Source organism: Pelobates fuscus, chromosome 1, assembly GCF_036172605.1.
Source record: "Pelobates fuscus isolate aPelFus1 chromosome 1, aPelFus1.pri, whole genome shotgun sequence".
In the NCBI taxonomy this organism is placed as follows: Eukaryota; Metazoa; Chordata; class Amphibia; order Anura; family Pelobatidae; genus Pelobates; species Pelobates fuscus.
The window spans coordinates 425,191,205-425,208,112 of NC_086317.1; the positions used below are offsets into that span (position 1 = coordinate 425,191,205).

The 16,908-nt window shown below is 36.5% G+C and overlaps 1 protein-coding gene across 4 annotated transcripts in view; it reads left to right on the top strand.

The window, feature by feature from the left end:
- The window catches only part of LOC134597816 (phosphatidylinositol 3,4,5-trisphosphate 3-phosphatase TPTE2-like), an 83,072-nt gene extending 73,229 nt beyond the window's left edge, over positions 1-9,843 (top strand). For all 4 annotated transcript variants that reach the window (XM_063444859.1, XM_063444858.1, XM_063444861.1 and 1 more), the window contains exons 17-19: positions 6,497-6,592; positions 8,089-8,159; positions 9,256-9,843. In XM_063444859.1, the coding sequence (XP_063300929.1) occupies positions 6,497-6,592; positions 8,089-8,159; positions 9,256-9,358 (270 nt within the window). In that variant the 3' untranslated portion in view covers positions 9,359-9,843. The remainder of the gene's footprint in view (positions 1-6,496; positions 6,593-8,088; positions 8,160-9,255) is intronic.
- The last annotated feature ends 7,065 nt before the right edge of the window (positions 9,844-16,908 follow it).

Consider the following 16,908-nt stretch of genomic DNA (forward strand, 5'->3'; position numbering starts at 1 on the left):
GTAACATGATCTGTAACAGTAGTATGCTGTCTAGCAATAACAGGTTCTATCAAAGTAACAGGATCTATAACAGTAACATGTTCAGTAACAAAGTGATACTGCCTGCCAATTGCACACTCTGTCACAGTAACTCAATTAATATCAGTAACATGATCTGTAACAGTAGTATGCTGTCTAGCAATAACAGGTTCTATCAAAGTAACAGGATCTATAACAGTAACATGTTCTGTAACAGACTGATACTGTCTGCCAATAGCACACTCGGTCACAGTAACTCAATCTATATCAGTAACATGATCTGTAACAGTACTATGCTGTCTAGCAATAACAGATTCTATCAAAGTAACAGGATCTATAACAGTAACATGTTCTGTAACAGAGTGATACTGTCTGCCAATAGCACACTCTGTCACATTAACTCAATCTATATCAGTGGCATGATCTGTAACAGTAGTATGCTGTCTAGCAATAACAGATTCTATCAAAGCAACAGGATCTATAACAGTAACATGTTCTGTAACAGAGTGATACTGCCTGCCAATTGCACACTCTGTCACAGTAACTCAATTAATATCAGTAACATGATCTGAAACAGTAGTATGCTGTCTAGCAATAACAGGTTCTATCAAAGTAACAGGATTTATAACAGTAACATGTTCTGTAACAGACTGATACTGTCTGCCAATAGCACACTATGTCACAGTAACTCAATCTATATCAGTAACATGATCTGTAACAGTAGTATGCTGTCTAGCAATAACAGATTCTATCAAAGTAACAGGATCTATAACAGTAACATGTTCAGTAACAGAGTGATACTGCCTGCCAATTGCACACTCTGTCACAGTAATTCAATTAATATCAGTAACATGATCTGTAACAGTAGTATGCTGTCTAGCAATAACAGGTTCTATCAAAGTAACAGGATCTATAACAGTAACATGTTCTGTAACAGAGTGATACTGTCTGCCAATAGCACACTCTGTCACAGTAACTCAATCTATATCAGTAACATGATCTGTAACAGTAGTATGCTGTCTAGCAATAACAGATTCTATCAAAGTAACAGGATTTATAACAGTAACATGTTCTGTAACAGACTGATACTGTCTAGCAATAACAGATTCTATCAAAGTAACAGGATTTATAACAGTAACATGTTCTGTAACAGAATGATACTGTCTGCCAATAGCACACTCTGTCACAGTAACTCAATCTATATCAGTGACATGATCTGTAACAGTTGTATGCTGTCTAGCAATAACAGATTCTATCAAAGTAACAGGATCTATAACAGTAACATGTTCTGTAACAGAATAATACTGTCTGCCAATAGCACACTCTGTCACAGTAACTCAATCTATATCAGTGACATGATCTGTAACAAAAGTATGCTGTCTAGCAATAACAGATTCTATCAAAGTAAACAGGATCTATAACAGTAACATGTTCTGTAACAGAGTGATACTGTCTGCCAATAGCACACTCTGTCACAGTAACTCAATCTATATCAGTGACATGATCTGTAACAGTAGTATGCTGTCTAGCAATAACAGATTCTATCAAAGTAACAGGATTTATAACAGTAGCATGTTCTGTAACAGACTGATACTGTCTGCCAATAGCACACTCTGTCACCGTAACTCAATCTATATCAGTGACATGATCTGTAACAGTAGTATGCTGTCTAGCAATAACAGATTCTATCAAAGTAACAGGATTTATAACAGTAACATGTTCTGTAACAGACTGATACTGTCTAGCAATAACAGATTCTATCAAAGTAACAGGATCTATAACAGTAACATGTTCTGTAACAGACTGATACTGTCTGCCAATAGCACACTCTGTCACAGTAACTCAATCTATATCAGTAACATGATCTGTAACAGTAGTATGCTGTCTAGCAATAACAGATTCTATCAAAGTAACAGTATCTATAACAGTAACATGTTCAGTAACAGAGTGATACTGCCTGCCAATTGCACACTCTGTCACAGTAACTCAATTAATATCAGTAACATGATCTGTAACAGTAGTATGCTGTCTAGCAATAACAGGTTCTATCAAATTAACAGGATCTATAACAGTAACATGTTCAGTAACAAAGTGATACTGCCTGCCAATTGCACACTCTGTCACAGTAACACAATTAATATCAGTAACATGATCTGTAACAGTAGTATGCTGTCTAGCAATAACAGGTTCTATCAAAGTAACAGGATTTATAACAGTAACATGTTCTGTAACAGACTGATACTGTCTGCCAATAGCACACTATGTCACAGTAACTCAATCTATATCAGTAACATGATCTGTAACAGTAGTATGCTTTCTAGCAATAACAGATTCTATCAAATTAACAGGATCTATAACAGTAACATGTTCAGTAACAGAGTGATACTGCCTGCCAATTGCACACTCTGTCACAGTAATTCAATTAATATCAGTAACATGATCTGTAACAGTAGTATGCTGTCTAGCAATAACAGGTTCTTTCAAAGTAACAGGATCTATAACAGTAACATGTTCAGTAACAAAGTGATACTGCCTGCCAATTGCACACTCTGTCACAGTAACTCAATTAATATCAGTAACATGATCTGTAACAGTAGTATGCTGTCTAGCAATAACATGTTCTATCAAAGTAACAGGATCTATAACAGTAACATGTTCTGTAACAGACTGATACTGTCTGCCAATAGCACACTCGGTCACAGTAACTCAATCTATATCAGTAACATGATCTGTAACAGTACTATGCTGTCTAGCAATAACAGATTCTATCAAAGTAACAGGATCTATAACAGTAACATGTTCTGTAACAGAGTGATACTGTCTGCCAATAGCACACTCTGTCACATTAACTCAATCTATATCAGTGGCATGATCTGTAACAGTAGTATGCTGTCTAGCAATAACAGATTCTATCAAAGCAACAGGATGTATAACAGTAACATGTTCTTTAACAGAGTGATACTGCCTGCCAATTGCACACTCTGTCACAGTAACTCAATTAATATCAGTAACATGATCTGAAACAGTACTATGCTGTCTAGCAATAACAAATTATATCAAAGTAACAGGGACTATAACAGTAACATGTTCTGTAACAGAGTGATACTGTCTGCCAATAGCACACTCTGTCACAGTAACTCAATCTATATCAATGACATGATCTGTAACAGTACTATGCTGTCTAGCAATAACAGATTCTATCAAAGTAACAGGATCTATAACAGTAACATGTTCTGTAACAGAGTGATACTGTCTGCCAATAGCACACTCTGTCACAGTAACTCAATCTATATCAGTGACATGATCTGTAACAGTAGTATGCTGTCTAGCAATAACAGATTCTATTAAAGTAACAGGATCTATAACAGTAACATGTTCTGTAACAGACTGATACTGTCTGCCAATAGCACACTCTGTCACAGTAACTCAATCTATATCAGTAACATGATCTGTAACAGTAGTATGCTGTCTAGCAATAACAGATTCTATCAAAGTAACAGGATCTATAACAGCAACATGTTCTGTAACAGAGTGATACTGCCTGCCAATTGCACACTCTGTCACAGTAACTCAATTAATATCAGTAACATGATCTGTAACAGTAGTATGCTGTCTAGCAATAACAGATTCTATCAAAGTAACAGGATCTATAACAGTAACATGTTCTGTAACAGAGTGATACTGTCTGCCAATAGCACACTCTGTCACATTAACTCAATCTATATCAGTGGCATGATCTGTAACAAAAGTATGCTGTCTAGCAATAACAGATTCTATCAAAGTAAACAGGATCTATAACAGTAACATGTTCTGTAACAGAGTGATACTGTCTGCCAATAGCACACTCTGTCACAGTAACTCAATCTATATCAATGACATGATCTGTAACAGTACTATGCTGTCTAGCAATAACAGATTCTATCAAAGTAACAGGATCTATAACAGTAACATGTTCTGTAACAGAGTGATACTGTCTGCCAATAGCACACTCTGTCACAGTAACTCAATCTATATCAGTGACATGATCTGTAACAGTAGTATGCTGTCTAGCAATAACAGATTCTATTAAAGTAACAGGATCTATAACAGTAACATGTTCTGTAACAGACTGATACTGTCTGCCAATAGCACACTCTGTCACAGTAACTCAATCTATATCAGTAACATGATCTGTAACAGTAGTATGCTGTCTAGCAATAACAGATTCTATCAAAGTAACAGGATCTATAACAGCAACATGTTCTGTAACAGAGTGATACTGCCTGCCAATTGCACACTCTGTCACAGTAACTCAATTAATATCAGTAACATGATCTGTAACAGTAGTATGCTGTCTAGCAATAACAGATTCTATCAAAGTAACAGGATCTATAACAGTAACCTGTTCTGTAACAGAGTGATACTGTCTGCCAATAGCACACTCTGTCACATTAACTCAATCTATATCAGTGACATGATCTGTAACAGTAGTATGCTGTCTAGCAATAACAGATTCTATCAAAGTAACAGGATCTATAACAGTAACATGTTCTGTAACAGAGTGATACTGCCTGCCAATTGCACACTCTGTCACAGTAACTCAATTAATATCAGTAACATGATCTGTAACAGTACTATGCTGTCTAGCAATAACAGATTCTATCAAAGTAACAGGATCTATAACAGTAACATGTTCTGTAACAGAGTGATACTGTCTGCCAATAGCACACTCTGTCACAGTAACTCAATCTATATCAGTAACATGTTTTGTAACAGAGTGATACTGTCTGCCAATAGCACACTCTCACAGTAACTCAATCTATATCAGTGACATGATCTGTAACAGAGTGATACTGTCTGCCAATAGCACACTCTCACAGTAACTCAATCTATATCAGTGACATGATCTGTAACAGTAGTATGCTGTCTAGCAATAACAGATTCTATCAAAGTAACAGGATCTATAACAGTAACATGTTCTGTAACAGAGTGATACTGCCTGCCAATAGCACACTCTGTCACAGTAACTCAATTAATATCAGTAACATGATCTGTAACAGTACTATGCTGTCTAGCAATAATAAATTATATTAAAGTAACAGGGACTATAACAGTAACATGTTCTGTAACAGAGTGATACTGTCTGCCAATAGCACACTCTGTCACAGTAACTCAATCTATATCAGTGACATGATCTGTAACAGTAGTATGCTGTCTAGCAATAACAGATTCTATTAAAGTAACAGGATCTATAACAGTAACATGTTCTGTAACAGACTGATACTGTCTGCCAATAGCACACTCTGTCACAGTAACTCAATCTATATCAGTAACATGATCTGTAACAGTAGTATGCTGTCTAGCAATAACAGATTCTATCAAAGTAACAGGATCTATAACAGTAACATGTTCTGTAACAGAGTGATACTGTCTGCCAATAGCACACTCTGTCAAAGTAACTCAATTTATATCAGTAACATGATCTGTAACAGTACTATGCTGTCTAGCAATAACAGATTCTATCAAAGTAACATGATCTATAACAGTAACATGTTCTGTAACATAGTGATACTGCCTGCTAATAGCACACTCTGTCACAGTAACTCAATCTATATCAGTAACATGATCTGTAACAGTACTATGCTGTCTAGCAATAACAGATTCTATCAAAGTAACAGGATCTATAACAGTAACATGTACAGTAACAAAGGGATACTGCCTGACAATAGCACACTCTGTCACAGTAACTCAATTAATATCAGTAACATGATCTGTAACAGTAGTATGCTGTCTAGCAATAACAGATTCTATCAAAGTAACAGGATCTATATCAGTAACATGTTCTGTAACAGAGTGATACTGTCTGCCAATAGCACACTCTGTCACAGTAACTCAATATATATCAGTAACATGTTTTGTAACAGAGTGATACTGTCTGCCAATAGCACACTCTCACAGTAACTCAATCTATATCAGTGACATGATCTGTAACGGTACTATGCTGTCTAGCAATGACAAATTATATTAAAGTAACAAACTCTATAAAAGTAACAAGCTCTATAAAAGTAACAAGCTCTCTCGCTATATAATTCTTTGTAAAACTATTAAGTTATCTTGCAGTAACATGCTTTAACATGCAAAGTCCTTTTAATACCTTGCTAACATTAACAAGCTCTCCTATAATAACAGGTTCTTTTGCAATAACTTGCTGTCTAGTGGTAACAAGTTCTCTCTTAGTCACATGTTCTATAACAGCAATTAGGTATCTAGCACCAACATACTCTTTAGAAGTGACCTCCTCTTTAACAGTATTCTATGACAGTGACAAGCTCTGTAGTGGTGCCAATTTCTCTAGAAATAACGAATTCTCTCAAAGTCACATGTTCTATAGCGGTAACATGCTCTTTAGAAGTGACATACCATCTAACAGTAGCATGCAAATTTTTAAACAATGGAATCTATTGCTAAAGATAAATGAAACATTTATTTTTGTTTTTAGTTGTTCTTTGATGCTGGGAGCAATTCAACAGTAATCAGTCTTGAAGAAAGTCCGATAATTTCAGGGGATATCAAAATAAGATTTGAGTCCAGCACTGTAAGTAATATTTGATAATTAATAATAATTGACTTTTTTCGATGAACTGGTTAAAAATCATGATGGCCTAGTATTTTCTTGAAGGATTTTGGATTACTGTTCCCAAAATTCTGTGTCACCAATCGACTATTATTTGGTAGGGCATTCTGGGAAATGTATTCCAAACAACGAGGTCTGTGTTAGAATTAATTGTAAATGTCTCCAGACCCCTAAGATCTTCATATATATATATATATATATATATATATATATATATATATATAAACAGTAAGGAATATAGGATGCACTCACAGGTCTTGGTGAAAAAATCTTCTTGTTTTATTTAATCCAGGTGTATATATAATAAACAAAAAGGAAGATCTGGCACTCTACCTCTAATATAGCAAGAATTCGATAGACCTTGGTGCTGCACAGCGTAGAAATATAGAAAATATGAATGAAGAGAGAACTCAAAAGATTTTCAAAAATTAAATGGTGTTGTATAAAGCGATCAACATTTCGACCCGAAGGTCTTTATCATGATAAAGACCTTCGGGTCGAAAACGTTGATCGCTTCATACAACACAACTTCATTTTTGAAAATCCTTTGAGTGCTCACTTCATTCATATATTATATATATATATATATACATATATGAAAAAGACATTTGCTATATTATGTATATGTTTCATCAGCCTCTTTAATGATTAATAAACACAAGTAATATGTTAAACTGCATTTCTCAGGTTCTGACCTAATATGCTGGCTTCTTCTTGTACGTTTCGGAAGTCAAATAATGATGATCTCGCAACTGGCTGCTTTTTATGAGCTCTTAGAGGTTTTCCGTTAGAACAATAATTTCACCTATTCCTTAATGATTTTACACTTAAAGTAAGAGTTAACCCATTGAGTGTTAGAGGAGTGTTCTTCACCCTTTTGGCTCTAAAAGGATTAATTAAATATTTCAGAGTAGTAAAATTGTGCTAAAGTATACTACACTGCATAGTAATAGTATAGAGTAGTAAATAGTATAGGATTAAGGAAAGATTTTCCCTATTCTGTATGTGGCCTTACATTTAAATGTATTAACCCCTTTCCCACCAAGTTTATATATAAATGCAGCCTATTTTGTTTTCCGGGCCAACCAACTGTACTTTCTGTAAGTGAGCATTTATGCTCACATACAAACCTTATTTTTACATTCTGATGGCGTTTTTAGGATGTTCCATTCCCAAAAATGTCATTAGGTTCTTTATAAATATAAGCAGGGCAGTTGACCATTTTTATTTATCACATCTACAGTATCTGAAACAAATGTGTTTCTATAATAATATTTTATACTCTGCCATAATTATAGTATTTAAAACCTTTTATTTTCAACAAACGAATATGAGACACTTAAACAAAGATTTCTTGAAAGCATGTAGGCTGTGCTTCAAAAGTGATGTTTAAATGAAACCAACTTCTGTTTTATATTGCTAACAATTTTCTAATATGCTGGTTCTGTTTTACTTAGGGCCTCCCGAAAGGCTATGATGACTGCCCATTCTACTTTTGGTTCAATACATCGTTTATAGAGAATAACAGGTGAGCTGGACTTGAAACTGCAGTTAGAAACAGTTAGATGGTATGCTATATTCCAGAATGAATCTGTATGCCTTCTGGATATCATTTGAAAGCTGTTTCTTACATTGCGATTCTCAGTAAACAACAAAAAAATGCGTTTCTTCAAATTTAGATTTTTGTTCTTATGAGCAAATATTAATGTACATACTATTCAGAACAGATATATTTTTTGCTAATAGCTTTGGCAAAAATGGCAGAGGTCAGGGAGGGTGTGCTACAATTTTGCTAGCTTTTCAAGACAAAATTCCTCAAACTAATGTTGAAGTCAAAAGTGGTGAATATGTGCCATTTCACGTAGTGACACCTTAATCTCATTTTACAAGAAATTCTCATTTAAAAAAAATAAATCTTTTCAAACCATTTGAAATTATATAATCAATGGCATTTTACTGACCATTTGATATCTTATGTAGGTTGACTAAAATGCTACATTCATGACTTGAATATTTGGTGTAACATTCTATTCGTTGGTATTGTTTGGTATGTAACACGAACCTAGTGCATTTTAAAGTACTCACGAGATAAACCCTACAATATCTCCAGGGCATAGCCGAGTTCACCCAATAGCCCATGATGAATGGCTCATGGTAACCCAACATGTAGGAATTACCTTTTTCACAGCCATGTGTCAGTCATCGTGGCTGGCCTTTCAACGTTCTAGGAAATTCGCAGCAATATATCTGATGTTTGTATCTTTAGTGTGGCTGTCTTCAGCAGCGTTGCAGTATTGGGTGAACAGACATCTATATCACTTCGCTGCAAGCACTTTCTAAACCCGAGGTGTTATTTATTAAAGAAAGGGATGGTTTTATTTTTATTTTTTTATTTTTTACATAAACTCAATTTAAAAAAAAAATCTATTTCCTTTTAAAACTTGATGAAAGGGTTATTATAATAAAAGTATTTTGAGATGGCGGTTATTCTTTAAGAGATGCTAAGTAAGTAATGATTACTAAGAACGCTGTTAATTATCGATTGGGAATTTGACATTGGAGTTTTGCACTTTGTTGCTTTAAAAAAACACAATGCAAAATGAATGCCTGTCTTGTTATTGTAGGCTGCATCTTTCCAAGAATGAACTGGACAATCCCCACAAAGAAAAATCGGGAAAGATCTTTAAGGACGACTTTGCGGTGGAGTTAAACTTCGACTCTTCATGAATTGATTGTCGTCTGCTTACATTCAGAATATGTCTGTACATTAGTCCACCTTGGAATGTACTGTATTCAATCCACATTCAAATTTGATCAAAAATTTACCAAATTCAAGCTTGGAAGATACTCTTGAGGCATTGGACTAAGAACTCTCTTCCCAAGTCAAGAAAGGGACAGTGTGAATTGTTCTGTTTACTCTTTGGTGTATGCGCCCAAAACAGCAATTACCCATATTTTGATAAAAAAAATCACCCGTTTTGTGAACTTTGCCCGTTCTTGGCAGCTCCATTCATGTTTGTAATCAGATGTGACCCTATTTGCCTGTCACACCTCACTCTGTTACACCCGAGGGAAAGCCTTGAGTAAAGGGAATTGGACAGTTCCAAGGTCTGTATATCAATCAGTTACAGTGTATTTAAAAACCGGTCTCCACAAGAACCCTTGAGAACCAATCTCTCTTTCTCTCAAAAACAAAAAAGAAAAAATGTTGATGTGCCAAAGTATTTTGTCTAAAAAAAGTTTTTCTACAGTTATTAATATATATATATATATATATATATTATTCTTGTCATACAGATGTCCTATAGTATTTTATAAAATATTACATTGAAATTAAAACATGATATAGTGCTAAGGGAGATGTTCAATTTTGGATGTTTCACAAAATTTCTTTGTATTCATCATTATTCCAATACCCCCCCTACATCCAAATGCTCTCTGTTTGTTTGTCCTTGTAATATAGAACATGAACATAATTTCATAGATAATTAAATGTGAAATTGTGCAGGTTGTTTTCAATGTTATGCAATATATGTATGTAATATGCGTAATGTTACTTGTAAACACACTATTTGGAGAACTGGCAACGCTCCAGGGTTTAGCACTCTCCTCTCTACACGTGTAAGCAGCAAGGTGAATAGCTAACCTATGACTCACCTAAGAGGTTTTCTTTGAGTTTAATATCAATTACAGTGGTACCAAAATGTCTGTTATTGAAGTGTACACAGTGATGAAGAATGGTGCACAGGTAACTTTTGTGGTTTTGTTAATTTCAAGAATAGTAACAGTTCCCCTTTTAAAAAAAATTTTTATAGTAGATTTTATATCTCTTCAATTACACAACAAATATTTAAAGTGCATTTATAATCTGCAGATGACAATCTTTGTTTAAACATCCACAAAAAAAATGCTTTTAACTCTGCTATTGAAACTGTTTACAGAATGATTTGCATAGTGGTATACACAGCATGCATGCAACCTTCTGAACACAGTGGACCTATGGAGACCTAAATACTACGTTCATACATGGAACTTAAGAGGCACTTGCTGTCAGTTTGGCTGGTATCAGGTCAATATAGAGAAGGCTAATTTTATAGAACTTTGCCTTAGTGACTTTACAGAGCATTATTATCACCTCCTACTCAAGGAGAACGCTGGCTATCTCCAAGTTTTAGCAGGGTGGATCTGATCTGATCTTCACTTTCTAAATTTCACCACTATTACTATTATTACATTAATGTTATGATTTTAAGCCCCTTCCGATTCATGAACAGCTAGACTTTTATTGTTGCCTTTTTGTGACAAGAAATGTTTGCATGAGCAAATCGAAGATCTAACTGATGAACATCAGTTTCATTATTTTCTTTAACTAACAACAGATCCATTAAAATAAAGGTTCTCACTTCTCAGCTTGATTCTAAGGGACCCAAAACAATGTTGGGGTTTTAAGATCTATTGACCTGAGGGTTCTGTGGACCTGTTTATTAGTGCAGTGGAATTTGTCAGAAGGATTGAGAAATTGGCTTGTGGCATCCAGGGTTATGGAAGAAGAATGTTTAACATTTTCACCCTATGCCACTGTGTAATCATGGCATATATTAGTGGGCTAGTCATTTGTAGGGGTCCAGCCATAGTTAACTACCTAACAGTAGGTGGACTACACCTCCTATTCTACTTGACACATCTTGACTATTATAGGCAATGCAAATCATCAAAAACAGGAAGGTGTACAATACACCAACCAGAGAAGTGGAGCGTGTAAGGTGTACTATAGGATACACCTACCCTTTGTTGCTTATTAAGCTGTAAAATGGAGGGAATAAAGGGACTAATAGTGAAATAACGTCAGGGGTATAAGTGGACTGTAGGTGTCAAATGGTCCAACTCACATGGGAATGAGCCTTCCAGGACCGGCTCAGATCGTATAGGCAGAAGTATACTAGGTGACACAATCCCCTCTTCTGTCCGCTCAAATATGGTATATGAAACGAAAAAGAAGTGGGGAAAGCAGTAGAATTCTGATGTAGTATGTAAGGTATGATAAAACAGAGAGCTATCACCTTGAGCCAGGCATTAAGGGCTCTGGAATAGGTGAGCAAGATCTGTTTATTGTATATCTGTTTTATCATACCTTACATAGTTGTGAGTTGGACCATTGGACACCTACAGTCCACGTATACCCCTGACATTATTACACTATTAGTCCCTTTTTTCTCTCCATGTTACAGCTTAGCCCCCACGTCGCAACAAAGGGTAGGTGTGTCCTATAGTATAACTTACATGCTCCACTTCTCTGGTCGGTGTATTGTACACCTTCCTGTTTCTGATTGTTTGCTCTCACGTGTGGGGTGGAATAGGGGGATATCCAGCCGAGTGTAGTAGCGTGTGAACTTGTTAGATTTTTATAACTGTACCTAAGCGCCTATATATTCACAGAGCACTTTGTGTATTTTCTGGATTATAGGCAATGCAACCTGCGGACATCTAAGGTGCCTGTTTTAGATATTCTAGATAGGACAAATTCATAATGTGCATCGTATGCTGTCATAGTAACACATATGGTTCTCACGTTTTAAAGAAACATTTGGACACAATCTCTGGTCGATTCCCTCAAGCATTGCCCAAGTGCCTGAACCGTCAGTCCGCTCCTGATTCAAGGCAAAAATAGCCGAACTGGAAACATTCTAGGTTAGCTATGCTTCAAGTTCGGCTACTTTGGCCTTAAAATTTAAATTCATTTTGAATTCTCGCTTTAGTGTGTGACCCTGTAGGAGAAACTATACCTGAAAATATAAGCGTTTATAACAGCCCGGATTAATTCTGCTATATTGTGAACTATTTTTTTTTCTGTGAAAATAATTATACTTAGTTCATGTTTCAAAATGTTTTTCTTTTATATTCTTCATATTATATAAAAATATTTGCATAATATCAATGTGGAGAGATTTGTTAACGTCTGTTAAACTCAAAATGATGAGATTAAACTGTAATAGTAAATTTCAATAAAATAAAGACCAATTTCTTATTTTTGTTATGTTTTTTTCGGATACTTCTACTACACCCACCTTTTATTCCAGATCAAGGCCACGCTCTGTGTTTTGACTATAACATGTATTTGAGTTGAATTTATTGTGTTTAGCAAGTAAATGGAATATGTCATTTTAGAAATCATAAACACCGAAACATACTTTCACGACAAGTTTGCAATTCTGTCAATATTTTGTCTTCCTCTGAAATATTGTTCTATCCGCTGTCACGCAACAGTTGAATATCTTCCATTAGCATAATTAATACCCTACAAAATGCTGCTTAGAGTGTCGGGGCTTAACTTTTACTTTAGTTTAATCCCCAAATTTTCCACTCGCCCCTACCCATTTGAAAATTCCGCTGTAGAACCTCCAGGCTTGGACATAGTCTTAAATTAGAGGGACAAAAGGTTTAAAAATAATATCAGGAAGTATTACTTTACTGAGAGGGTAGTGGATGCATGGAATAGCCTTCCAGCTGAAGTGGTAGAGGTTAACACAGTAAAGGAGTTTAAGCATGCAGGGAATAGGCATAAGGCTATCCTAACTATAAGATAAGGCCAGGGACTAATGAAAGTATTTAGAAAATTGGGCAGACTAGATGGGCCGAATGGTTCTTATCTGCCGTCACATTCTATGTTTCTATGTTTCTATTTTAGACCTGTGTAGTAGTGTGGAACATGGAATTTGTAGCCCTGCCTTCATTTATTGTGTTTAGAGCTCACATTTTTAAGTCGTTTTCCTGCAGCATTAGTCTCAGGATATTTCAGGATTAATTATTTATAAAATAATGACACAAACACTGCTATCATATGAGATTTGGTTACAGATGTTGATGCCAAAATATTATATGGAACCTGAAAAAATATTTTAAGTTCACTGAAAAAAAAATGATGTTAATAAAATAGCAAAAAAACAACAAACCATTAGATAAAACAACTTTTCTTGCATGCTGCACCATAGTACGGTGTACCATACTGCCAAACAACACCAAAGTCCACATTGGAGCAGTGGTAACAAAACAACACAATACAATATTAAGAAAGTTTAGAGGTAAAATAACATTTCAGTCTTATAGATCATAGAGAAAAAGATTTAAGGCGTAAAAGAAACACGCCAAGTACCATAACCACTACAGCCAGTGGACAAAGGAAAGTTGTCAAACCAATCACAAGTTATTTCCCCTTTTAGTGCTCCAAGGTCCTCCAAGCACCATAATCACTGTAGCTCACTGTGGAGGCGCCAATCAACATTATGGGGAGGGGAGTGCCTTATAGAAGACTATATCTTCCTTAACCTTTTGAAAAGAGATAACCAAATGGTAAACCCACCTAGCTCTAATAGAACTGCAACTCTCAAGATACTTTGGCAGTCTTAAGGGAAGATTTGCAACAATTGCAATTATTTTATTTTTAACGCAAAACTCTTTTAGTTTAGAAATTCAAGCATGAATTTCTAGTTTTAGAGTTTACGCTGGCATATTCTGATTGGCATATTTTGATATATGAGCCCTTCTTTATGCCCATAATTTTTTTTACTCATCTGCCATCCCTTGCCATGCTGGGCTCATTGCTGATACACTCGTCCCCTTGCTGCAATCATTTTAACTTATGGTCTCAGCCAAACGGGGATCCACTGGACAAGGGTGGCTAATTGTATGTGCCCAGCAATTGCTGCGTTTCACCAATCAGCATCTACTCATAGAGATGCGTTGAGTGCATCTCTATCGAGAGCATTCGACCTCTTCATGCTGAGCATGACCCCGTTCGTCAGTCCTGCAAAAATAATGCAGGACCATAATATTAGTTAGCTAAGGGAAAAATGTAACTCATTACGACAAAACAACCTACATTAAGCAAGAGTGGTTTTTATTCTTATAATGTCCCTTTAAGCCCCCACCTAATGGAAAATGCATGAGCAGTGTTGAAGGGTTACTCCAACCACAAGACAGCATTTCAACAAAACACTGTTTATAGTTAGAGTAATCCTTCATATCCTGGTCCCTCCCCCCCATAATTAAAAAAACAAAATAAAACTGAAGCTAAAACTTGGGGGGAGGGTAGGGGGAATCGTACCGCCAATGGACACCTGTCGCCAGCACGCTAGACGTCCAATATGCACAGAACTGACATTAGCCAGACCGGCCAGACTTAGGTTGCTACGTGGAGTTACATCTCTGGCAGCAAAGGGGTTAAATGCATAGTGAAACACTTGTCATACAGACTGCAGGCACCATGATCACTTCAAAATCACTATGAAAGAGTAATCCATTCAGAGTGGACAAAAGATAGGTAGTATCTGGACAGGGTGAAATACGTTGGGAATTCATGGCCATTAAGATTCAATGTTTGAATTTCCAAATGCAGCTGGGTTATTTTTGCTATTATAGGGTGGGGGCATTTTGAATTTAGTAAATAACCCTCTGAAGGGTTAATTCACTAACTCATTTATTCGCTAAACTATTACCAGGGTTACCCCTTCTAACAGGCATACAAACCTTTGCCCACTTGAAGGCACAACATCTGGCATATCTGTTCTTTAGCTATGTCTCTGGCACTGAAAGGGTCGAATAAATGTTCCCAAGTACTTTTAGTAAACACAATTACTAAAACATTGCCAGTGCTAACCCATAACCCACCAAGACAAGCCACTTGCCAGAACGATCCAGTTTGTAGATATATGTAGCAAGTGAGCACACAGCGATCTCAAAGTGGATGTTACGGCTGGAGAATTTTTACCTGGTTGTTAATCATAAAACGAGACATGGAAACAGGACACACTGTTCTAGTCCTGCAGAAAGCCTGCATTTAATACCACACCTTGATCTACGCACTCATCCAGATCAATCAGGTAAATCTAGGCCGGAATTAGCATTCAGCAATATCCAGCCATGTGAGTCACACTCTCAGGCCCTCTGCTCAGAGTACAACCTACATTTAGCTAAAACAAGATAATCACATAATACCATATACACAGACTGCCCTGATTAATTCATTTTTTTCCCTGCATGAAATTCATTATACACACTGCAAGGTATCAATTTTCACTGACTACTCATCACCATGAATAATATTTGTGTTCAAGAAAAATATGCTAAATCTCGTAACCCTAACTGCAGGGTAAACCTTTTCATGTACTGCCCATCAACACGAAAAGGATGAAAAGGCAGTATTCAGGATTCCGTGATGGATCTGACAAACCAAGTTAGGGAGATGTCTTTATACAGCCGGCTTGTGTTTAAAGGTTTAAAAAGTCAGACAAATACTTTAAAATGTATATAATGTTACTTTTGTAATGTTACCGGAGAAACTGACGGAAGCCAAGCACAGAGAGATGGACACAGGTTTCTTCAGGAAGGAAGAGATTCTTTATTCGGTTCACCGATCGGGACTCAGAGGGACTAATGTCACCAAAATACAACAAGTTCTGAGCCCCGGACAATAGTGCAGGCTCCTCATATAGGCACATAACTCCTCCCATATTAAGCTCCACCCGCACATTCTCTTAACCAATCAAAACAAATAAGAATTAACTTCCTGCTTGACCGCATGGCCTGTCCAGCACAATGGAGGAGGGGAATACTACATCCTGTATTCTCGCACATGCTCCGTACACTACTGATCGTATCTTGCCTCGTGCAACCAACCGACCGAAACGTCAGTATATGCACGTACGCATGCCACGTGGTAATCTCGGCCTACTAAATTTATTTCTACCGAGATTCCACCACATTCCCCCCTTTGATGCCTCTGATATTTCACAATTACTTGAGGCATCACTTAACCTTGGTTTGCATACACCTCAGGTTACCATGAACCAGACCAGACTTTTCCATGATGTGAATCCCTCAACACTCCTCTTCCTGCATTGGTTCTCCCTGATTTAGAGCCTCATATTTATATATGGCCATTATCTGTGTTGCAGCCTTCCTTTCTGCTATATTTTCTATCAGGCTTTGCACAGACCTAACTACTAAGGGAATAAGACAAGGCAGGAGCAGACACAACATTAAAATCAATATGACTCCGCCTACCAATGCCTTAAGCCCTCCAAACTGCTCATACCAGTTACCAAACCAACTACTTGGATTGTACCCTTTCCATACCTGAGTAGGCACATGCGCTAGTTTAACCATATGGCTAGTAAGCTCAGCTATTGCCTGCCCTTCGTCATCTATTTGAAGACAGCAATTGCTCAGGTTAAACTTCCCACATACACCTCCCTCTACTGCCAATAGGTAATCCAAGGCTA